Source organism: Sebastes fasciatus, chromosome 7, assembly GCF_043250625.1.
Source record: "Sebastes fasciatus isolate fSebFas1 chromosome 7, fSebFas1.pri, whole genome shotgun sequence".
Lineage (NCBI taxonomy): Eukaryota > Metazoa > Chordata > Actinopteri > Perciformes > Sebastidae > Sebastes > Sebastes fasciatus.
The window spans coordinates 22338112-22363592 of record NC_133801.1 but is presented as its reverse complement, the minus strand read 5'-3'; the positions used below and the strand labels follow the sequence as shown (position 1 = coordinate 22363592).

General features: G+C 39.9%; 4 protein-coding genes across 4 annotated transcripts; 1 reads left to right on the top strand and 3 right to left on the bottom strand.

Annotated features, from left to right (window-relative positions):
• The first annotated feature begins 194 nt into the window (after window positions 1-194).
• On the top strand, window positions 195-4617 carry LOC141770768 (extracellular calcium-sensing receptor-like). The gene is made up of 6 exons (XM_074640615.1): window positions 195-346; window positions 440-728; window positions 991-1791; window positions 1878-2105; window positions 3228-3351; window positions 3510-4617. Exons 1-6 carry the CDS (start codon window positions 210-212, stop codon window positions 4412-4414), a joined length of 2484 nt encoding a protein of 827 aa, XP_074496716.1. The 5' UTR covers window positions 195-209; the 3' UTR covers window positions 4415-4617.
• A 1870-nt stretch (window positions 4618-6487) lies between these two features.
• On the bottom strand, window positions 6488-10447 carry LOC141770767 (extracellular calcium-sensing receptor-like). The gene is made up of 6 exons (XM_074640614.1): window positions 10281-10447; window positions 9911-10199; window positions 8854-9657; window positions 8540-8767; window positions 7553-7676; window positions 6488-7383 (listed from the first exon to the last, which is right to left on the bottom strand). The coding sequence occupies exons 1-6, from the start codon at window positions 10430-10432 to the stop codon at window positions 6488-6490; spliced, it is 2493 nt and encodes an 830-aa protein (XP_074496715.1). The 5' UTR covers window positions 10433-10447.
• Window positions 10448-11374: 927 nt separating this feature from the next.
• LOC141770766 (extracellular calcium-sensing receptor-like) lies at window positions 11375-15282 on the bottom strand. The gene is made up of 6 exons (XM_074640613.1): window positions 15116-15282; window positions 14746-15034; window positions 13688-14491; window positions 13373-13600; window positions 12446-12569; window positions 11375-12279 (listed from the first exon to the last, which is right to left on the bottom strand). The coding sequence occupies exons 1-6, from the start codon at window positions 15265-15267 to the stop codon at window positions 11375-11377; spliced, it is 2502 nt and encodes an 833-aa protein (XP_074496714.1). The 5' UTR covers window positions 15268-15282.
• A 387-nt stretch (window positions 15283-15669) lies between these two features.
• LOC141770866 (extracellular calcium-sensing receptor-like) lies at window positions 15670-19530 on the bottom strand. The gene is made up of 6 exons (XM_074640711.1): window positions 19331-19530; window positions 18961-19249; window positions 18470-18913; window positions 18156-18383; window positions 17223-17346; window positions 15670-17055 (listed from the first exon to the last, which is right to left on the bottom strand). The coding sequence occupies exons 1-6, from the start codon at window positions 19528-19530 to the stop codon at window positions 16151-16153; spliced, it is 2190 nt and encodes a 729-aa protein (XP_074496812.1). The 3' UTR covers window positions 15670-16150.
• Between the last annotated feature and the right edge of the window lie 5951 nt (window positions 19531-25481).

The window sequence follows — 25481 nt, the reverse complement described above, 5'->3', positions numbered from 1 at the left end:
GATTCGATAGGAGGACCATTTGCAGAAGTATAAAGCTCTGCCCATGACAGGAAACGCACCTGTTGGTCAGCGAAAGACAAACTCATCACAGCGTACAGGTTAGTGTGTGTGCCTGTTTGTTCCAGATGTGTGACTGTGCCTATATCATGTTCCTGTTTGTGCTTTTTGTGGGAGCCTTTGGAGCAGAGGAAGACACGGTGCTCTGTGAGATGCTGGGGAGCCCAGTGTTTCCTGTGTTATCTAAGGAAGGAGATATCACTATTGGAGGAGCTTTCTCCATCCACAAACCAACATTTAACCCTCCGCCCTCCTTCACAGATGCTCCAGAACCTCTCATATGCTCTGGGTACTGTTTGTTGTCTCATTTCTCATTTGTTTTGTTTTTAACAAAAGAAAAGTCTAAAAGCTGTTAGTTAAAACTGTTCTCTCTCTTTTTCAGGATGAATATGCGAGCATTTCACTTTGCCCAAACAATGATTTTTTCCATTCAGGAGATCAACAATAGCAGCTCTCTGCTGCCTAATATCTCAATTGGTTATAAGGTGTTTGACAAATGTGGTTCAACACAGTCTTCAACGAGTCTGGTGATGGGTCTAATAAATGGACAGGAAAGGACTTTGGGTCAAACCTGCTCTGGCCAGTCATCTGTTCATGCCATCATCGGACCCTCTGATTCATCCTCAACTATTGCGATGCTACAAATTGCAGGGGTTTTCCAAATACCAATGGTAAATATGTGTCATATTTGTATAATTTTTTTGACTGATTTCACCATGTTCCTTTTTACAACTTAGTATGAAGGGACCATCAACAAATAATGCATTCTAGTAGTATTATGGTTCAATTCAGGGCTATAAGGTCAGAATTAAGGTTTCCAGGGTTCGCACCGATACAGCAGATTGAGTCAAAAGTCTACCTTTTGTCAGTTATTACTTGTACTCAAATGTTATAAATGTGTTTTTTTGTATTCCTCCTTTTCTTTTGTATTAGATCAGTCACTATGCCACTTGTGCTTGTCTGAGTAACAGAAAGGAGTACCCCTCCTTCTTCAGAACCATCCCTAGTGACTACTATCAGAGCAGAGCCTTGGCAAAATTGGTAAAGCACTTTGGCTGGACATGGGTTGGGGCAGTTAGAAGTGACAATGACTATGGTCACAATGGCATGGAAACATTTATCAAAGCTGCAAGCCAAGAGGGGGTCTGCATCGAGTACTCAGAAGTCATCTCAAGCACTTACCCCAGTGGGCAAATTGCCAAGGTGGTCAGAGTGATCCAAAGCGGCAGTGCAAAGGTTTTAGTTGCCTTCCTCTCCCACGGGCTGGGAATTCTGCTTGAGGAAGCTCTGAAGAACAACTTAACTGGGCTGCAGTGGGTGGGCAGCGAGTCCTGGATTACGGCAAGTTACCTGGCCACCAAGAGGTACTCAGGAATCCTGACAGGATCTCTGGGCTTCACCATCAGAAAAGCAAAGATCCCGGGCCTGCGAGAGTTTCTTTTGCAAGTTAACCCAAGTCAAGACCCTCGTAATAATCTGCTGAGGGAGTTCTGGGAAGCCACATTTGGTTGCAGTTTCCAACCTAGTGTGCACGGTCAGACCCAGTGCTCTGGTTCTGAGAGACTAGAGGACATCAACAATCCTTTCACAGATGTGTCAAAGCTAAGGATATCCAACAATGTGTATAAGGCTGTGTATGCTGTGGCTCATGCCATGCACAACATGTTGAAATGTGGGCAAAGAGAAGCAGTGAAAAAGTCGTGTATCTGGAAAGATTTTTTAGAGCCAAAAGAGGTTAGAGGTCACCTTCAAGAATGAAGTAAATATGTTAAATAATAACCCTGTACTTTAAGTTATTCACCATTATTATCTGTTGGTAGGTTGTGAAACACCTCCAAGATGTAAATTTCACCCTTCAGTCAGGAGAAACTGTGGGTTTTGATGAAAACGGAGACCCCACAGCAACTTATGAACTGGTGAACTGGCAGAGAAACCAAGCAGGAGAGGCTGTGTTTGTGGCTGTAGGGAGCTACGATGCCTCACTACCGAATGGAAAGCAGTTTATCATGAACGGAATAAACACAACATGGGCTGCCGGATCCCAAAAGGTATCAAACAAACATGTGAGGTATGAAATAGGTTACCACTTGTGAAGGTTGATTTAAAAACTAATGAGAGCCCCTTCTATCACTAAAAAAGGTCAATTCTGCATCGTTTAGGAAGTCATAGAAAAGCAAACAAAAATAAAATAAAAAATACACATATATAAAAATACTGTGGATTTTGCAGACTGACATGCCAAGTGCCAAGAATTTCATTTCTGATGTAGATTAATTTGTAAGATCAAGGTATAAAGCTTAAACTAGAGTTTTTAGATCCTAAAAAAGACCCTTATGCTGATTAAATTTAAACAACTAAATTAAAGCTGCAGTTGGTTACTTTTAGCAAATATGATGAAAAGTTATTTTTTACAAAACTGTCACTATATCCTGACAATAGCACATGAGACAGATAATCTATGAAAAAAAACATCATCTTCCTCTGCATCGTCCTAGTGCTTCTAATGGCATTTGAAATTTCAAACCGTGCCGAACAAAAACAACCAATTAGAGTTGAGCAGTCTCTGAGCAGCAAAACCTGTTAACTCAGATCAAACGGTCAAACTAGCATAATCAACATTATGTAACTGTAATACTTATTTCTCAGGTCAAATGTTTTTTGAAACATATTTTAGTGTACTGTTTAGCTGTAAAATGAGAAAGCTTGTGACCTGGCCATCATGAAACAATACCAATACCAAGCGCCCACCAGCCGGAGCAAACTTTCTCATTTAAGAGCTTAACAGCAAACTAAAATATCTTTCTAAAAACTTTTGAGGCAAGAAATAGGCATTGTAGTAACAAAATCTTGATTCATATTTGATCGGTGTTGCCGAGATGGGCAGTTTTATTGGAGTTCATGCGTTTTGCGAGCAGTAATTTAAAGGTTCTTACAGACTCCTCAGTGTTGATTGGCTGCTTTCCTTCGTTGCTGTGAAATCTTGCAAATGCCATGATGCACAGGAGGGCACAAAGTAACATTATTTTGTTCAGATTACATGTCTCATGCACTACTATCATTGTATAATGACCGTTTATGAAAATAACTTTTTTTTATCATATTCGCTTTAAGAATTTGGACTACACCGGCAACAAACTATGAGTAACTGAGGAGTTGTGGTGTTGTTACAGAGGCCACAGTCTGTCTGCAGTGAGAGTTGTCTGCCAGGTTTCCGGCAGGCTGTGATTAAAGGCAAACCCATCTGCTGTTTCTCCTGCATCGCCTGTGCTGATGGAGAGATCAGTAACTCCAGCAGTGAGTAGATCTGTAATGTACTATGTAATATTTGTACAAAATCAATGCTTTACAGTAGCTTTTGAGTCAGAAAATATAGCAAGCGCTTATTTTAACATGAGCTCTGCTCTCATAAATTGCAGCATGAAACATTTCAGCTTTCACTGTTTTCAATTCAGATGCTGCCGAATGTTCGCGGTGTCCGCTGGAGTACTGGTCAAATGAAGATCACAACCAGTGTGTCCCAAAGGTGATCGAGTTCCTATCTTACGAAGAAACCATGGGCGCCCTCCTCGCTGCTTTCTCGTTGTTCGGAGCAAGTTTAACACTGGTGGTGTCATGTGTCTTCTTTCGCTTTTGTCACACACCTCTCGTCAAAGCCAGCAACTCTGAGCTGAGCTTCCTGCTGCTCTTCTCCTTGACTCTGTGTTTCCTGTGCTCTCTGACCTTCATAGGCCGGCCCTCTGAGTGGTCCTGCATGCTGCGACACACAGCATTCGGCATCACTTTTGCCCTGTGCATGTCTTGTATCTTGGCTAAAACCATGGCGGTGGTGAACGCCTTTAAGGCTAATAGGCCATCGAACACAGTTCTTCAGTGCTCTGCTCCGCTTCAGAGAACAAGCGTTCTCAGCTTTACTTTACTACAGGTGTTAGTTTGTGTGCTGTGGTTAGCTCTTGCCCCGCCATTCCCCTACAAAAATACAGCTCATGCCACTGAAAGGATTATTCTAGAGTGTGATTTAGTTTCACCTATCGGGTTCTGGGCTGTGCTGGGGTATATAGGACTCCTGGCTGTGCTCTGCTTCGTCTTCGCTTTTCTGGCTCGAAAGTTGCCTGATAATTTCAATGAAGCTAAATTCATCACTTTCAGCATGCTGATATTCTGTGCAGTCTGGATCACATTTATCCCAGCGTATGTCAGCTCTCCTGGGAAGTTCACTGTGGCTGTGGAGATATTTGCTATTTTAGCCTCCAGTTATGGACTACTTCTCTGTATATTTGCACCAAAGTGCTTTATTATTGTTCTCAAACCTGAACTGAACACAAAAAAACATCTGATGGGGAAAACAGGATCCAATTAAACATAAATTTAATGACAGTCTTTTACTTTTTTATTTCACGAGTTGTGGCTTGGCTTTAATTTTGAAATGACCCCAGAATACTATTAATTATAACATACATATTATTTAGCTTGCTTTTTTTTAATCAAAATTCAGACACAATCTACAAAGCAACTGTGTCAACATTGTTAACTGGCAGTTAATCTCACATTTTGATTTTAGATAATTCCATGATGTTGGGAGTCCTACCTATCTGTTGCTACAATAGACAGTTAAAACATGTTTGAGTTATAATAATAATAATAATAGTAATAGTAATTTGCATTTCATATAAATATTAAAAAAAAAATGTTTTGCATTGTCTTACACTTGTATTGTTACCAATTTATTGCACAATAAAAATAAATAAAATAAATATAAAAACTATCCACGACTTCCTGTCCCTTCATTTTAATTAACATAGTCGTACAGATTATGGAGAACATTTCTTTAAATGTTGGGACTGAACCTAATCTGGGTTTTAATATAACCATATACACTATATATATATATGCACATAACATATCAGTGAAGTTTTTTTATTTTAATACATTCATCACAATTACAATATATTAACTATACAGCAAGTGGCACTGAATAGAAGTCTTTTATTTAGCATGCTAACATGCTAAATGTTATGCTAACACCAGCATGTTAGGATTTGATGATTGTTAACATGCACGTTAATCAACTAATGTAGCCTACTCTTTTTTGCTGGTGTTTACTGAATGAAAACCCTGAATACATGTTCAGTAAATATCATACTTAAAATATATATTATGATTTCTTGTTACTTTTGGTCGCCGGTTCAATCCACAGACCACTGATGAGCCAGGCCTTTAAGATTAAACCTGATTCAGTGGAGCTATATGCACTGGCCATGTTCAAGGTTTGATGTGAATGTCTGTAACTGGTTGAGTGTGAACAGGGCATCCCGGAAAAAGAGAACCCTGTTCGCAATATAACTACCCTGAATGAATTAAGGTTAAGATCTCTGTTATTACATTAGCTACTTTATATTTGGGGATATTAAAGACAAGACCGTCTGTGTGGGATAGGTTAGTGTCAAGTGCATGTTCTTTTCAAGAGTCTTTTTCATAAATGAAAAAACCTTTTCACCCGTATGTTTTCTGTAAAATATGTGTATAATATGCTTGTGTGAATACAGTGTACATGGTGAAAGCCCTATAATAGGAATTAAAACAAAGAGACAGGAAGTCATGGATACTTTTTTATTTGTTTTCTTTATTTTGATCATGCAAAAAAGTGGTAACAATATAATAAGATGTGTTAGATAATGCAAAACATGTTTTTAAAAGTGTTTTTATTCATATGAAGTGCATATTATTATTATTATTATTATGTTAACGTATTTCTTAACTTTTTATTTTAGCAGCAGATAGGTAGGATAGGTAGGATTCACTACAAAATAGAATTGCCTAAAATTAAAATGTGAGTTTAACTGCCAGTCAACAATGTTGAATTGACAAAAACTGCTTTGTTGCTTTTGTATATATTTTGATACAGAGCGAAAAAAAGAATGCTAAATAAAATGTATGTTTTAATTAATAGTATTCTGGGATCACTTTAAAATCAAAGCCAAGTTTGTGAAATAAAAAAGTAAAAGGCTGTTATTTCATTTATATTCAATGGCATCCTGTTTTCCCCATCAGATGTTTTTTTTGTGTTCAGTTCAGGTTTGAGAACAATAATAAAGCACTTTGGTGCAAATATACTGAGAAGTAGTCCATAACTGGAGGCTAAAATAGCGGTGAAGAGGGGCGAAGAAAAAGGAGGAACAAAGAGATTCCTCTGATTTTAGTGTGAATTTCACAAGTATGTGTGAATGCTACAGTAGCCAATGGCTACTGGGCTGAGTCAATGGGTCATGGATCATATTACTGGGTTCATGTGGTCACTTGCCAGGAGTCACATTGGTGGGTCCCAACATATATTATCATGAAAAGTATTCTGGGCTCATTTCAAAATTAAAGCCAAGCCACAACTCATGAATTAAAAAAGTAAAAGACTCTCACTTAATTTTGTTTAATGGGATCATGTTTTCCCCATCAGATGTTTTTTTGTGTTCAGTTCAGGTTTGAGAACAATAATAAAGCACTTTAGTGCAAATATACAGAGAAGTAGTCCATAACTGGAGGCTAAAATAGCAAATATCTCCACAGCCACAGTGAACTTCCCAGGAGAGCTGACATATGCTGGGATAAATGTGATCCAGACTGCACAGAATATCAGCATGCTGAAGGTGATGAATTTAGCTTCATTGAAATTATCAGGCAGCTTTCGAGCCAGAAAAGCGAAGACGAAGCAGAGCACAGCCAGGAGTCCTATATACCCCAACACAGCCCAGAACCCAATAGGTGAACCTAAATCACACTCTAGAATAATCCTTTCAGTGGCATGAGCTGTATTTTTGTAGGGGAATGGCGGGGCAAGAGTTAACCACAGCACACAAACTAACACCTGCAGTAAAGTAAAGCTGAGAACGCTTGTTCTCTGAAGCGGAGCAGAGCACTGAGGGACTGTGTTTGAGGGCCTTTTAGCCTTAAAGGCGTTCACCACTGCCATGGTTTTAGCCAAGATACAAGACATGCACAGGGCAAAGGTGATGCCGAATGCTGTGTGTCGCAGCATGCAGGACCACTCAGAGGGCCGGCCTATGAAGGTCAGAGAGCACAGGAAACATAGAGTCAAGGAGAAGAGCAGCAGGAAGCTCAGCTCAGAGTTGCTGGCTTTGACGAGAGGTGTGTGACGAAAGTGAAAGAAGACACATGACACCACCAGTGTTAAACTTGCTCCGACCAACGAGAAAGCAGCGAGGAGGGCGCCCATGGTTTCTCCATAAGATAGGAACTCGATCACCTTTGGAACACACTGGCTGTGATCTTCATTTGACCAGTACTCCAGTGGACACTCTGAACACTCTGCAGAATCTGAATGGAAAACATGCAACGCTGAAATGTGTTCATGCTATCAGCTGCGAGTTATTAGAGCAGAGCTCATATATTAAAATAAGCACCTGCTGTATTTCGTGACTTTTAAAGATACTCGAAAGCATTGATTTCGTACAAATATTACATAATAAATTACAGATCTACTCACTGCTGGAGTTACTGATCTCCCCATCAGCACAGGCAATGCAGGAGAAACAGCAGATGGGTTTGCCTTTAATCACAGCCTGCCGGAAACCTGGCAGACAACTCTCACTGCAGACAGACTGTGGCCTCTGGAACAACACCACAACTCCTCAGTTACTCATAGTTTGTTGCCCCTGTTATCCAATTACTTAAAGCAAATAATGAGCAAATATGATAAAAAACAGTCAATTGGAGACAAGGGGTCTGTAGATCAGCTGTCAATCGCTGCTTGCAAAACTCACAAACTCCGATCACAATGCCAAAAAAGGCAGCGCTGATCAAACATGAAACAAAATGATGTTACTGTAATGTCTATTTCTTGCCTCAAATGTTTTCAGAAATATATTTTAGTCTACTGTTTAGCTGAAAAATGTTTGAAAACATTTGAGGCGAGAAATAAGCACTACAGTAACACAATCTTGATTCATTTTTGATCAGCGCTTCCTAGTTTTACCATTTGTTCGGAGTTCACAGCTTTTGCTGCCCAGAGACTGCTCAACTCTAATTGGTTGTGTTTGTTCAGGCAGGGTAGGAAATTTCAAATGCCATTAGAATCACTAGGACAGTACAGAGGAAGATGATGTTTTTTTAATAGATTATCTGTCTCTTGTACTATTGTCAGGATATAGTGACTGTTTTGTAAAAATACATTTTCATCATATTTGCTCAAAGTTACTGAGACCAGCTTTAATTTATTTGGTTTAATTTTATCAGCATTACGGTCTTATTCATGGTTTAAAAAGTATTGCTTGAGCTTTATACCTTGATCTTACATATCAATCATTTTTATATATGTGTATTTTTGTTTTGTTTTGTTTTTAACTTTTATAAGACTTCCTAAACTATGCAGAATTGAACTATTTTTAATAATGGTAATCACACTTAATACTTTAATTAAAATCAAACTCCACATTATGTAGCCTATTTCATACCTAACATGTTTGTTTGATACCTTTGGGGATCCGGCAGCCCATGTTGTGTTTATTCCGTTCATGATAAACTGTCTTCCTTTCGGAAATGAGGCATCGTAGCTCCCTACAGCCACAAACACAATATCTCCTGCTTGGTTTCTTTGCCAGTTCACCAGTTCATAAGTTGCTGTAGGGTCTCCGTTTTCATCAAAACCCACAGTTTCTCCTGACTGAAGGGTGAAATTCACATCTTGGAGGTGTTTCACAACCTACCAACAGAGAATTATGGTGAATAACTTAAAATACAGGGTTATTATTTAAAATGTTTACTTAATTCTTGAAGGGGACCTCTAACCTCTTTTGGCTCTAAAAAATCTTTCCAGATACAGGACTGATTCACCGCTTCACCACTTTGTCCACATTTCAACATGTTATGCAAGGCATGAGCCGCAGCATACACAGCCTTATACACATTGTTGGATATCCTTAGCGCTGACACATCTGTGAAACCATTGTTGATGTCCTCTAGTCTCTCAGAACCAGAGCACTGGGTCTGACCATGCGGGCTGGGTTGGAAACTGCAACCAAATGTTGCTTCCCAGAACTCTCTCAGCAGATTATTATGAGGGTCTTGACTTGGGTTAACCTGCAAAAGAAACTCTCGCAGGCCTGGGATCTTTGCTTTTCTGATGGTGAAGCCCAGAGACCCTGTCAGGATTCCCGAGTACCTCTTGGTGGCCAGGTAAGGTGCCGTAATCCAGGATTCACTGCCCACCCACTGCAGCCCAGTTAAGTTCTGCTTCAGAGCTTCCTCAAACAGCATATCTATATCCTGGGAGATGAAGGCAACTAAAACCTTTGCACTGCCACTTTGGATCACTCTGACCACCCTGGCAATATGCCCACTGGAGTCAGTCCTTGAGATGACCTCTGAGTACTCGATGCAGACCCCCTCCTGCCTTGCAGCTGTGATAAATGTGTCCATGCCATTGTTACCATAGTCGTTGTCACTTCTAACTGCCCCAACCCATGTCCAGCCAAAGTACTTTACCAGTTTTGCCAAGGCTCTGCTCTGATAGTAGTCACTAGGGATGGTTCTGAAGAAGGAGGGGTACTCCTTTCTGTTACTCAGACAAGCACAAGTGGCAAGGTAACTGATCTAATAGGAAAGAAAAGGTGGGATACAAAAAAACACATTTATAACATTAGAGTATAAGAAATAACTGACAACAGGTAGAATTTTGATTCAATTTGCTGCATCTGTGCAAACCCTGGCAACCTTAATCCTGACCTTATAGCCCAGAAATGAACCATAATACCACCAGAATTCAGTGTTTGTTGATGGCCTCTTCATACTACATTGTAAAAAGGAACATGTTCAAAATATTATTAAAAATATGAGACATATTTACTACTGGTATTTGGAAAAGCCCTGCAATTTGTAGCATCGCAATGGTTGAGGAGGAATCAGAGGGTCCGATGATTGCATGAACAGATGACTGGCCGGAGCAGCTTTGACCCAAAGTCCTTTCCTGTCCATTTATTAAACCCATCACCACACGCGAAGAATACAGTGTTGAAGCACAGTTGTCAAACACCTTATAACCAATTGAGATATTAGGCAGCAGAGAGCTGCTATTGTTGATCTCCTGGATGGCAAAAATCATTGTTTGGGCATATTGAAATTGTCTCAATTTTAACCTGAAAGGAGAGAGAACAGTTTTAACTAACAGCTTTTCGACTTAAATCAAAATCAATGACAAAGGAGACAACAAACAGTACCTGGAGCATATGAGAGGTTCTGGAGCATCTGTGAAGGAAAGCGAAGGCTTCAACATTTCTTTTCGGATGTAGAAAATTCCTCCAATAGTAATATCTCCTTCCTTAGACAACAGAGGAAACTCTGGCCTCCCCAGCGTCTCACAGACCACCATGTCTTCCTCTGCTCCAAAGGCTCCAACAAAAAACACAAACAGTAACATGACATAGGCACAGTCACACATTTGGTACAAACAGGCACACACACTAACCTGTAAGCTGTGATGAGCTCTTCTATTGCTGACCAACAGGTGCGTCTCCTGCTATGGGCAGAGCTTTATACTTCTGCAGATGGTCCTCTTATCGAATCACTGTTTAATGATGTGACTTCACTTTGTTGTTTTTCATTTCAGATGGTATATTCTTTTTCCATTATGTTATTATTCTTGTAAGTTAAATTGTAGGGGGGTGTGATCAGGGGGAAACATACTTTAGCTGCAAACTGAGAATATCAACAAGTTTGTTTCAAAGATGGATTTTTTTTATTTGCCAAATATACAACAATGAAAAATGTAAAACAGAACAGACACAGATAAAAAGTCTGAATTACAAATCCATCTGCTAGTTCAGCACCATGGACAGCGTAATGGATTTACCAATACACAGTACAGTTAGGCTACTGATATTTCAGAGCCATGGTCGGGGCCACCGATTCTAACAATCTTTAGTCAGATAAAAGATCAATGAGTCAGATGTACTAAAGATGATTTTTAAAGTTGTTTTTTTTTCATATGAAATGCTAATAATTATTTTTATTACTATTTCAACGCAAGTATTTTCAACTACGGATTGTAGCACCAGATAGGTAGGATTCCCTACATCATGGAAATACCTGAAATCAAAATGTGAGTTTAGCTGCCAGTCAACAATGTTGAATTGACTTTAAAAAAAAATAAAAAATTACAGCTGCTTTGTTGCTTTTGTTTATATTTCGATACGGAAAAAAAGAAAGCTAAATAATACGTGTTATCACATTAAGTATTCTGGGGTCACTTCAAAATTGTAACCGAGCCACAAGTCGTGAAATAAAAAGTAAAAGACTGTCATTTAATTTATGTTTAATGGGTTCCTGTTTTCCCCATCAGATGTTTTTTTGTGTTCAGTTCAGATTTGAGAACAATAATAAAACACTTCGGTGCAAATATACAGAGAAGTAGTCCATAACTGGAGGCTAAAATAGCAAATATCTCCACAGCCACAGTGAACTTCCCCGGAGAGCTGACATACGCTGGGATAAATGTGATCCAGACTGCACAGAATATCAGCATGCTGAAAGTGATGAATTTGGCTTCATTGAAATTATCAGGCAGCTTTCGAGCCAGAAAAGCGAAGACGAAGCAGAGTACAGCCAGGAGTCCTATATACCCCAGCACAGCCCAGAACCCGATAGCTGAACCTAAATCACACTCTAGAATAATCCTTTCAGTGGCATGAGCTGTATTTTTGTAAGGGAATGGCGGGGCAAGAGTTAACCACAGAACACAAACTAACACCTGCAGTAAAGTGCAGCTGAGAACGCTTGTTCTCTGAAGTGGAGCAGAGCACTGAAGAACTGTGTTCGATGGCCTATTAGCCTTAAAGGCGTTCACCACCGCCATGGTTTTAGCCAAGATACAAGACATGCACAGGGCAAAGGTGATGCCGAATGCTGTGTGTCGCAGCATGCAGGACCACTCAGAGGGCCGGCCGATGAATGTCAAAGAGCACAGGTAACACAGAGTCAAGGAGAAGAGCAGCAGGAAGCTCAGCTCAGAGTTGCTGGCTTTGACGAGAGGTGTGTGACGAAAGCGAAAGAAGACACATGAAACCACCAGTGTTAAACTTGCTTCGAACAACGAGAAAGCAGCGAGGAGGGCGCCCATGGTTTCTCCGTAAGATAGGAACTCGATCACCTTTGGAACACACTGGCTGTGATCTTCATTTGACCAGTACTCCAGTGGACATCGTGAACACTCAGCAGAATCTGAATGAAAACATGGAACAATGAAATGTGTTCATGCTGTCAGCTGCAAGTTATTAGAGCAGAGCTCATATTAAAATAAGCACCTGCTGTATTAAGTGACTTATAAAGATACTGGAAATCATTGATTTCATAAAAATATTATATAAAAAATTACAGATCTACTCACTGCTGAAGTTGCTGATCTCTCCATCAGCACAGGCGATGCAGGAGAAACAGCAGATGGGTTTGCCTTTAATCACAGCCTGCCGGAAACCTGGCAGACAACTCTCACTGCAGACAGACTGTGGCCTCTGTAACAACACCACAACTCATCAGTTACTCATAGTTTGTTGCCCCTGTAGTCCAAATACTTAAAGGTACAGTTGGTAACTTTGAACAAATATGATAAAAAAAGATTTATATAAAGATGACTATACGCTGACAGAAGTTCATGAGACAGATAATTTGAAAAAAATCATATTACTCTGTGTGCTGCAGTGCTTATGATTTTTCTAGATTTCAAAGTACTGAAGGAAAACAGCCAATCAGAGACGAGGAGTCTCTAGAGTATGTTTGATCAGCGCTGCCTAGTTTGACTGTTTGATCAAAGTTCGCGAGTTTCGCGAGCAGTGACTGACAGCTGCTCTCGAAACTCCTCGGCTCTGATTGGTTGTGTTTTTTAGGGCACAGTAGGAAATTTCAAATGCTTTTAGAGGCATTAGGACTATGCAGAAGAAGATGAATTTTTTTCACAAATAATCTGTCTCATGTATTATTGTCAGGATATAGTGACCGTATTATGAAAATAACTTTTTATCATATTTGCTGAAAGTTACTGACAGTAGCTTTAATTTAATTGGTTTGATTTAATCAGCATTAGGGTCTTTTCTAGGGTTCCTAAAAACTAGTTTAAGCTTCATACCTTGATCTTGGACATCAATATACATCAGAAGTAAAACTCTGTGCACTTGGCATGTCATGTTTTTACTTTTATATGACTTCCTAAACAATGCAGAATGTACCTATTTTTAATGATGGGAATCACAGATAATACTTTTAAAATCAACCTCCACAATGTTTAGCCTATTTCATACCTAACATGTTTGTTTGGTACCTTTGGGGATCCGGCAGCCCATGTTGTGTTTATTCCGTTCATGATAAACTGCTTTCCATTCGGTAGTGAGGCATCGTAGCTCCCTACAGCCACAAACACAGTATCTCCTGCTTGGTTTCTTTTCCAGTTCAACAGCTCATAAGTTGCTGCAGGGTCTCCGTTTTCATCAAAACCCACAGTTTCTCCTGACTGAAGGGTGAAATTCACATCTTGGAGGTGTTTCACAATCTACCAACAGAGAATAATGGTGAATAACTTAAAATACAGGGTTATTATTTAAAATGATTTACTTAATTCTTGAAGGGGACCTCTAACCTCTTTTGGCTCTAAAAAATCTTTCCAGATACAGGACTGATTCACCGCTTCACCACTTTGTCCACATTTCAACATGTTATGCAAGGCATGAGCCACAGCATACACAGCCTTATACACATTGTTGGATATCCTTAGTTCTGACACATCTGTGAAAGGATTGTTGATGTCCTCTAGTCTTTCAGAACCAGAGCACTGGGTCTGACCATGCAGGCTGGATTGGAAACTGCAACCAAATGTGGCTTCCCAGAACTCTCTCACCAGATTATTATGAGGGTCTTGACTTGGGTTAACCTGCAAAAGAAATTCTCTCAGGCCTGGGATCTTTGTTTTTCGGATGGTGAAGCCCAGAGATCCTGTCAGGATTCCCGAGTACCTCTTGGTGGCCAGATGACTTGCCGTAATCCAAGACTCACTGCCCACCCACTGCAGCCCAGTTAAGTTCTGCTTCAGAGCTTCCTCAAGCAGCATTTCTATCTCCTGGGAGAGGAAGGCAACTAAAACCTTTGCACTGCCACTTTGGATCACTCTGACCACCCTGGCAATATGCCCACTGGAGTCAGTCCTTGAGATGACCTCTGAGTACTCGATGCAGACCCCCTCCTGCCTTGCAGCTGTGATAAATGTTTCCATGCCATTGTTACCATAGTCATTGTCACTTCTAACTGCCCCAACCCATGTCCAGCCAAAGTGCTTTACCAGTTTTTTCAAGGCTCTGCTCTGATAGTAGTCACTAGGGATGGTTCTGAAGAAGGAGGGGTACTCCTTTCTGTTACTCAAACAAGCACAAGTGGCATAGTAACTGATCTAATAGGAAAGAAAAGGTGGGATACAAAAAAAACACATTTATAACATTATAATATAAGAAATAACTGACAACAAGTAGACTTTTGACTCAATTTGCTGCATCTGTGCAAACCCTGGCAACCTTAATCCTGAACTTATAGCCCTGAAATGAACCATAATACCACCAGAATTCAGTGTTTGTTGATGGTCCCTTTATGCTACATTGTAAAAAGGAACATGGTAAAAATATTATTAAAAATATGACACATATTTACCATTGGTATTTGGAAAAGCCCTGCAATTTGTTGCATCCCAATGGATGAGGAGGAATCGGAGGGTCCGATGATGGCATGAACAGATGACTGGCCAGAGCAGCTTTGACCCAAAGTCCTTTCCTGCCCATTTATTAGACCCATCACAACACTCGTTGAAAACAGTGTTGAAGCACAGTTGTCAAACACCTTATAACCAATTGAGTTATTAGGCAGCAGAGAGCTGCTATTGTTGATCTCCTGGATGGCAAAAATCATTGTTTGGGCAAAGTGAAATTGTATCATATTCATCCTGAAGAGAGAGAGAACAGTTTTAACTAAGAACTTTTCGACTTAAATCAAAACCAATAACAAAGAAGACAACAAATAGTACCCGGAGCATATGAGAGGTTCTGGAGCATTTGTGAAAGAAAGCGAAGTCTTCAACATTTCTTTTTGGATGTAGAAAACTCCTCCAATAGTGATATCTCCTTCCTTAGATAACAGAGGAAACTCTGGGCTTCCCAGCATCTCACAGAGCACCATGTCTTCCTCTGCTCCAAAGGCTCCCACAAAAAACACAAACAGTAACATGACATAGGCACAGTCACACATCTGGTACAAACAGGCACACACACTAACCTGTACGCTGTGATGAGCTCTTCTATCGCTGGCCAACAGGTGCGTCTCCTGTGATGGGCAGAGCTTTATACTTCTGCAGATGGTCCTCTTATCGAATCACTGTATAATGATGTCATATTACTTTGTTGTTCTTCATTTCAGATGGTATATTTTTTTTTGTAAGACCATTATGTTATTATTCTTCTAAGTTAAATTGTAGGGGGGTGTGATCAGGGGGAAACATACTTTAGCTGGAAAGAGAATATATGAACAAGTTTGTTTCAAAGATGGATTTTTTTTATTTGCCAAATCTATAACAATGAAAAAGGTAAAACAGAACAGACACAGATAAAAAGTCTGAATTACAAATCCATCTGCAAGTTCAGCACCATGGACCGCTTCATGGATTTACCAATACACAGTACAGTTAGGCTACTGATATTTCAGAGCCATGGTCGGGGCCACCGATTCTAACAATCTTTAGTCAGATAAAAGATCAATGAGTCAGGTGTGCTAAAGATGTTTTTTAAAGTTGTTGTTTTTTTTCACATGAAATGCAAATTCATCATCCATCATTTGCAACAGCTTATCCCATTAGGGGTCGCGGAGGGTCAACAATGTTGAATTGACTTCGAAAAAGAAAAAACATTACAGTTGCTTTGTTGCTTTTTTTATATTTTGATACAGAAAAAAAGAAAGCTAAATAATATATATGTTATCATGAAAGGTATTCTGGGGTCACTTCCAAATTGAAACAAAGCCACAAGTCTAGAAATAAAAAAGTCAAAGACTGTTATTTAATTTATGTTTAATGGGATCCTGTTTTCCCCATCAGATGTTTTTTTGTGTTCAATTCAGGTTTGAGAACAATAATAAAGCACTTTGGTGCAAATATACAGAGAAGTAGTCCATAACTGGAGGCTAAAATAGCAAATATCTCCACAGCCACAGTGAACTTCCCAGGAGAGCTGACATACGCTGGGATAAATGTGATCCAGACTGCACAGAATATCAGCATGCTGAAAGTGATGAATTTGGCTTCATTGAAATTATCAGGCAGCTTTCGAGCCAGAAAAGCGAAGACGAAGCAGAGTACAGCTAGGAGTCCTATATACCCCAGCACAGCCCAGAACCCAATAGGTGAACCTAAATCACACTCTAGAATAATCCTTTCAGTGGCATGATCTGTATTTTTGTAGGGGAATGGCGGGGCAAGAGTTAACCACAGCACACAAACTAACACCTGCAGTAAAGTACAGCTGAGAACGCTTGTTCTCTGAAGCGGAGCAGAGCACTGAAGAACTGTGTTCGATGGCCTATTAGCATTAAAGGCGTTCACCACTGCCATGGTTTTAGCCAAGATACAAGACATGCACAGGACAAAGGTGATGCCGAATGCTGTGTGTCGTAGCATGCAAGACCACTCAGAGGGCCGGCCTATGAAGGTCAGAGAGCACAGGAAACAAAGAGTCAAGGAGAAGAGCAGCAGGAAGCTCAGCTCAGAGTTACTGGCTTTGATGAGCGGTGTGTGACGAAAGCGAAAGAAGACACATGATATCCCCAGTGTTAAACTTGCTCCGACCAATGAGAAAGCAGCGAGGAGGGCGCCCATGGTTTCTCCGTAAGATAGGAACTCGATCACCTTTGGTACACACTGGCTGTGATCTTCATTTGACCAGTACTCCAGTGGACACTGTGAACACTCGGCAGAATCTGAATGGAAAACATGGAACGCTGAAATGTGTTCATGCTGTCAGCTGCGAGTTATTAGAGCAGAGCTCATATTAAAATAAGCACCTGCTGTATTTAGTGACTTATAAAGATACTGGAAAGCATTGATTTCGTAAGAATATTACATTATAAATTACAGATCTACTCACTGCTGGAGTTGCTGATCTCTCCATCAGCACAGGCGATGCAGGAGAAACAGCAGATGGGTTTGCCTTTAATCACAGCCTGCCGGAAACCTGGCAGACAACTCTCACTGCAGACAGACTGTGGCCTCTGTAACAACACCATAACTCCTCAGTTACTCATAGTTTGTTGCCTTGTAGTCTAAATACTTAAAATTACAGTCTGTAACTTTGAGAAAATATGATAAAAAAAGTTTTATATAACGGTGACTATACACTGACAGAGGTGCATGAGACAGATAATCTGAAAAGAAAAAATATTCATATTACTTTGTGTACTGCTCTGCTTATGATTTTTCTAGATTTCAAAGCACTGAAGGAAGACAGCCAATCAGAGCCGAGGAGTCTCTAGAGTATGTTTGATCAGCGCTGCCTAGTTTGACTGTTTGATCGGAGTTCGCGAATTTCGCGAGCAGTGACTGACAGCGGCTCTAGAGACTCCTTGGCTCTGATTGGTTGTTTTTTTTGGGCACGGTAGGAAATTTCAAATGCTATTAGAGGCACTAGGACTATGCAGAAGAAGAATCATTTTTTTTCACAAATAATCTGTCTCATGTATTATTGTCAGGATATAGTGACAGTATTATAAAATTAACTTTTTATCAAATTTGCTGAAAGTTACTGACAGCAGCTTTAATTTAATTGGTTTGATTTAATCAGCATTAGGGTCTTTTCTAGGGTTCCTAAAAACTAGTTTAAGCTTTATACCTTGATCTTGGACATCAATATACATCAGAAGTAAAACTCTGTGCACTTGGCATGTCATGTTTTTACTTTTATATGACTTCCTAAACAATACAGAATGTACCTATTTTTAATGATGGGAATCACAGATAATACTTTTAAAATCAACCTCCACAATGTGTAGCCTATTTCATACCTAACATGTTTGTTTGGTACCTTTGGGGATCCGGCAGCCCATGTTGTGTTTATTCCGTTCATGATAAACTGCTTTCCATTCGGTAGTGAGGCATCGTAGCTCCCTACAGCCACAAACACAGTATCTCCTGCTTGGTTTCTTTTCCAGTTCAACAGCTCATAAGTTGCTGCAGGGTCTCCGTTTTCATCAAAACCCACAGTTTCTCCTGACTGAAGGGTGAAATTCACATCTTGGAGGTGTTTCACAAGCTACCAACAGATAATAATGGTGAATAATTTAAAGTACAGGGTTTTTATTTAAAATGTTTACTCAAGTCTTGAAGGCGACCTCTAACCTCTTTTGGCTCTAAAAAATCTTTCCAGATACAGGACTGATTCACCGCTTCACCACTTTGTCCACATTTCAACATGTTATGCAAGGCATGAGCCACAGCATACACAGCCTTATACACATTGTTGGATATCCTTAGTTCTGACACATCTGTGAAAGGATTGTTGATGTCCTCTAGTCTTTCAGAACCAGAGCACTGGGACTGACCATGCAGACTGGGTTGGAAACTGCAACCAAATGTGGCTTCCCAGAACTCTCTCACCAGATTATTATGAGGGTCTTGACTTGGGTTAACCTGCAAAAGAAATTCTCTCAGGCCTGGGATCTTTGCTTTTCGAAGGGTGAAGCCCAGAGATCCTGTCAGGATTCCCGAGTACCCCTTGGTGGCCAGAGGACTTTCCGTAATCCAAGACTCACTGCCTACCCACTGCAGCCCAGTTAAGTTCTGCTTCAGAACATGGTAAAAATATTATTAAAAATATGACACATATTTACCAATGGTATTTGGAAAAGCCCTGCAATTTGTAGCATCCCAATGGATGAGGAGGAATCGGAGGGTCCGATGATGGCATGAACAGATGACTGGCCAGAGCAGGTTTGACCCAAAGTCCTTTCCTGCCCATTTATTAGACCCATCACCACACTTGAAGAATACAGTGTTGAAGCACAGTTGTCAAACACCGTATAACCAATTGAGATATTAGGCAGCAGAGAGCTGCTATTGTTGATCTCCTGTATGGCAAAAATCATTGTTTGGACGAAGTGAAATTGTCTCATTTTCATCCTGAAAGGAGAGAGAACAGTTTTAACTAACGGCTTTTCGACTTAAATCAAAACCAATGAGAAAGGAGACAACAAACAGAACCTGGAGCATATGAGAGGTTCTGGAGCATCTGTGAAGGAAAGCGAAGGCTTCATCATTTCTTTTTGGATGTAGAAAACTCCTCCAATAGTGATATCTCCTTCCTTAGACAACAGAGGAAACTCTGGCCTCCCCAGCATCTCACAGAGCACCATGTCTTCCTCTGCTCCAAAGGCTCCCAAAAAAAACACAAACAGAAACATGACATAGGCACAATGACACGTTTTGTACAAACAGGCACACACACTAACATGTATGCTGTGATGAGCTCTTCTATCGCTGACCAACAGGTGTTTCTCCTGTGATGGGCAGAGCTTTATACTTCTGCAGATGGTCCTCTTATCGAATCACTGTTTAATGATGTCACATCACTTTGTTGTTTTTCATTTCAGATGGTATATTATTTTTCTAAGACCATTATGTTATTATTCTTGTAAGTTAAATTGTAGGGGGGTGTGATGACGGGGAAACATACTTTAGCTGCAAACTGAGAATTTCAACAAGTTTGTTTCTAAGATGGATTTTTTTTATTTGCCAAATCTTCAACAATGAAAAATGTAAAACAGAACAGACACAGATAAAAAATCTGAATTAAAGCTGCGAGCAGCGATGAGCGGGCCCTCGCCCCTCCTGGTGCATCGGGGGTACTGGCGGGATGCCGGACAACATACCTGTACATTTCAGTGACCATCGGACACTGCATGCACAAGTTAGACGTTATTTCCTGTGTGTACTGAGTGGGACAGGAAATTACGTATTGCAATTTTTCACCTTTTCCTGTGTCCACTATGAGGCGCTAGTGAACACAGTTAAACATTCATCATGTTGATCATTATCAAGTGTAGACCACACAATGTAAATTTCATGAATCAGATTATGTTTTTCACATATCGCTGACTTCCTGTTGCCAGTAGGTAGGGCTGTGACTATGAATCAATATTGCCATGTAAATGTCCTCAGGCCTGAACTCTTATGAAGTAGATCAAGTTTGGGGCAGATTGGACCAAGTACAGTCAACAACAGTTTGTCTTTCAATGGCGAATCATGTAAATTCTCCGCTCTTCTATGGAACATCTACTGTAGACCTGCTATCCCCCCTTAAAGACCCCCTGGACACCCCTAATGAAGACAAAAACAGGTCTATTGTGGGTCTCACAGAGGTAATCAGTCTCATTTGATCTCAGCTTTTCTCTGGTTTAAGTGCATCGACAAACATCACATTTACTCCAAAAGTGATACTACAAAATGTAATTTTAGAAAGTCATATGTATGTACTATATTATTCATATATTAAAATGTTTTGGTGTACCTAACATGTAATCAAACTAATATCAAGACTCAACAATTGGTTCCATGCAAGGTTTTAAATGTAAATAATCTGCATGTCTTTTAAACAGGTTTCACTATAGACTTGGTACCATACATATGCATATCAGCTGCTTGATTAGACTGTAAATGCCAGTTTGACGATAATGACCCACCTATGGCCCATTAACTGGTGCAAAAATGTGTAAATGAGCTCTGATGTAAAGTACCAACACTGGTTTGATGACAATGACCCACCTATGGCCCATTAACTGGTACAAGAATGTGTAAATGAGCTCTGATGTAAAAGTACCAACACTGGTTTGATGACAATGACCCACCTTTGGCCCATTAACTGGTGCAAGAATGTGTAAATGAGCTCTGATTTAAAGTACCAACACTGGTACTGATTCAGCTATTTTACCATTAAACAGTTAAAACATGTCCAGTATATTTGTGAAATGACAATAAAAGTTTTCATCTTTGTGCATTTTGAAATGTGTCACATAGTTTTTCTGTTTGCCACATTGTGTTGCTGAACACTACAATACTGGAACAATAGGATACCTTGAACACAAGTACAAATATTATAAAACAGTTACTGTGGGGCATTGTCACAATACATGTATTTTATTAGGATCCAAGAGATTTTTTATATAGTTTATTTAGCTTGATTATTATGAGAATTTTCTTAATACATAAATGAGCACTTCTTTCTGAAGTAGCTTGTGGGTCCATGAAAAACTTTTACCTTTTCCAGGGTTTTTGTAAAACATTACTTTAGCCTGTTTGTATAATATGAGAAACCCTCTGTTACAGATTGCTTGGTTATATGTGTTATATATATATATATATATATATATATATATATATATATATATATATATATATGGAAAAGTTAGAAGGAAAAGTTTTGTTTCATCATTGGAGGTTACAAGATTCATATTTCTTAATATGTTCTTAGTATTTTTATCACGGATTAACCCACAAGAAAAGATTATATTCTTTTTAAATTGTATTTTTATGTAGAGTTTTTCCCAGATGGTGTTTTGTTTCGTTGGTGCCTTGTTTTTGGTGTCTTCCACAGAACCACACATGTGTTGTGATTAGTTCCTTGTTTTTAGACACGCCCACAGAAACCCACATGTTGGCCCATATATTCGAGATTCTCTCAGCAGGAACCCACTTTCTTGATTTTTAACGAGAGAGTACAATCTGCTTTGAGGACCCCTCATAGGATTCTACGAAGTTTGATCTCCAAACCAGTTAATTTTGGTGTGAAGGTGAGTTTTTTTGTATTTAATTTAATATCCATTTAGCCTACTTATAAAACAGCATCTGGTCAATAATGTTGCAGTGGGTGATTGTTTTTCGGTTTATGAAGTGGTTTTAAGTCAAATCGAGGTGAAATGCCAGCAGAGAGCATTGTTAACAACTTGCATTTGTATCCTATTCCTCCAGAGCTGAGTTGTCTTAATAGTTTAGAACAGCATTTGGTTGCATTACACATTCCTTTTATGAAGATGTTGGCCTTGGATATAGCATTCAATAATGATTGGCTAAATGATTTTGAACAAGGCAACGATGAAGCTATGCATGTGGATGTGGAAGGGGAGGCAAGTGCTGAAGCAGACAATTTACATTATCGCCAATCACATGGCATGTTCATGGATACATGCCTTCAACCAATAGACTTAGGGCAGGAGATATTAGATCACTTTGACAAAAATTTAAATGTTGCACCTGCTGAGGGTGCAACCCCCTGTTCAAGTCCTCCAAGATAAAACTAATGAGGCAAAAAGTTTCCCAACTTTATTCCCAATCGGAAGTCATGATATGTTGGACTTCCGAGTAACAATAGATTGACTTTGTCACGCTATGTTAATAATAGCATCTTGAATGCTGATGGCAGGTTTGCTACAAATTTTGAATATATTTTCTACGCCCAATACATGAGTGAAGTGGATCAGGTTTCATCCAACATTTCAATAGCTTTATGCAAGGGGCATGATTGGAATAATACATCTAAAATCTCAGCTGACATGCTGAATAACAACCAGTCTTTGCAACGTTTCTTTCAGAATGATGAGGGATATAGGTTTATGAAGCCAATTCGAGGCACCCCTGCTTTTTGGTCTGGGATCCAAAAGGATTTGTTTGCAATGGTTAGACAGATTGGTCTGCCTACTTTCTTCTGTTCTTTCTCATCAGCTGACATGACATAGGGAAATTTGTTAAGTTGTATGTTGCATCAAGAGGGTAGAAGTGAGAATCCTGAAGATTTAGACTGGGCAGCCAAATGTGATCTTTTGCGACGCAACCCTGTTACTGCTGCTCGCATGTTTGACTACAGATGGCATACCTTTTTGAAGGATGTCATATTTTCACCCAGTCAACCAATAGGGAAAGTAGTAGATTATTTCTATCGTGTTGAGGTTCAGCAGAGAGGGAGTCCTCACATTCACGCAATTTTCTGGATAGAAAACAGCCCTCAAGTTGATAGACAGAGTGATGAGCATGTAGTTACATTTGTTGACAAATATATCACATGTGAACTACCACATGATGATGAGGAACTTCTTGAAATAGTCTCAACTGTACAAATGGAAAAGGAGACATTCAAAGACGTGCAGGAAGAAGAATACGGTATGCCGATTCAATTTCCCAAGACCACCTAGTGAGCGCACATTTATTCCCAGAGTCAGTAATGCAGATGTTGCAGGGAAAACTTGTGATTGTACAGACAATACATGTTCTTGTTCTGTAAAACATGAGAAATTGACAGATAAATTGACCAAAGAACAGGCTAGTAAAATAATGTCTTCAGTTAAATGGGCATTAACAGATGAAAAATCTGCCTTTACTTCAGTGACACAGTTGTTTGACAGTCTAGGTATTGACCAACACAAGTTTGAATCAGCATGTGAATGCGTAGTTAAGAAATCTGAAGTTGTGTTGAAACGTCAAGTTAACGATGTGTGGGTAAATCCATATAACAAAGATCTGCTTAAGGCTTGGAATGCAAACATGGACATACAATATATTGTAGACGCATATGCCTGCATTGTGTACATTATTTCATACATATCCAAAGCTGAACGTCAGATGGGATTATTGTTAAGTAATGCTCAGAATGAGGCTAAGCAAGGTAATACAGATGCCAAAGCCACTTTGAAAAAGTTGGGCAGTGTGTATTTACACAACCGCGATGTGTGTGCACAAGAGGCAGTATATAGGGTAACAAATATGCATCTCAAGGAATGTTCTCGTAAGGTTATGTTTATACCTACATTCTACACGTTTGAGTTTGCCTCTGAAGGTACAGACACAGGACCTCAGTGAGCAGGATATGTGGATGACGAGTCATGTTGATCGTTATAAAGCCAGGCCAGAGGAGAACATCTTCAATGAGATGTGTTTAGCTACATTTGTGTCAGAATATCGAGTTTTAGCCAAGACAGAGAAGGCGACAGCAAAAATAAAATTGGGGAAAGATTTAGGTTTTGTTAGGAAGAGAACGAGGACACAGCCAGCAGTTGTGCGATATGCACGCTTCAAACCAGACTCTGACTCTGAGAAATACTTCCAAAGCATTTTGCAACTTTTCCTACCTTATTGTTTGGATGTTGATTTGAAACCAACAGCCTATCAAAATTTTTAACAATATTAGCAGCACATCACCCCCACCCTCATCCACCTCCACTGGCTCCCGGTCAAGTCCCGCATCACCTACAAAATCCTCCTCCTCACCTACAAATCCCTCAATGCCCTGGCTCCTCAGTACCTATCTGACCTCCTCCACCCTTACACACAGCCCCGGAACCTTAGATCCTCAGGCACGGGTCAGCTCTCCGTCCCTCACATAAGAATGAGAACTTTTGGGGACAGAGCCTTCAGTGTGACAGCCCCCACACTTGGGAACTCTCTCCCCATAGAGCTCCGCAACGCACCATCTCTGGACACCTTCAAAAGACTCCTCAAAACCCACCTCTTCACCAAGGCCTATGGCCTCTAGCTACTGTTACATTTGTTGTATTTAGTTATGTCTTTGTTAAGCGTCCTTGGGTTTCATGAAAGGCGCTATATAAATCCAAGATATTATTATTATTATTATTATTATCATAATGGTCAGTGTACATTTAATGGCATTGTTCAAAATGCTAAGGCTGTAGTTGATGTCAACAGGCAAAAGTATGAAAAGGAAGGCGAAGACATTGTTCATGCTGAGAATGTATTCAATGGCACAGGTGGTCTTGAAGATGCATGGTGTGAAATGTGTCCTGAGCACCAGCTAGAGCAGTTAGAATGTGAACAGGAAATTCGAGAGCAACCAAAAGTGGATAATGAACATGTTGATGTTGAAGCCAGAACCTTTCCCTGTATTTATTACAGGAGGTGCTGGGACAGGCAAGACACATCTGATTAAGGCCATTCACTATGAAGCAACTAGGTTGCTGTCACAAGTAGCAAGTGCACCAGACAGAGTCACTATGTTGTTGACTGCTCCAACTGGGATTGCTGCATTTAATTTAGGAGCTGGCACAATCCACAGCACTTTCTCTATAGGAATAGATGTCAAACTACCATACACACCTTTAGGGGAGGAAAAAGTCAATACCATATGTGCTTCTTTATCTGATTTGCAGATATTGGTAATTGACAAGATTTCCATGGTAGACCATAACTTGCTGGCTTATGTTCATGGTAGACTTAGACAGATTAAGCAGACTGGTGACCATTCACCTTTTGGTAAGGTATGCATAATAGCAGTAGGAGACTTCTTCCAACTGAGCCCAGTAAGGGGAAAGCCAATGTATTTGGAGAATACTCCAATTGATTTGTGGAATGG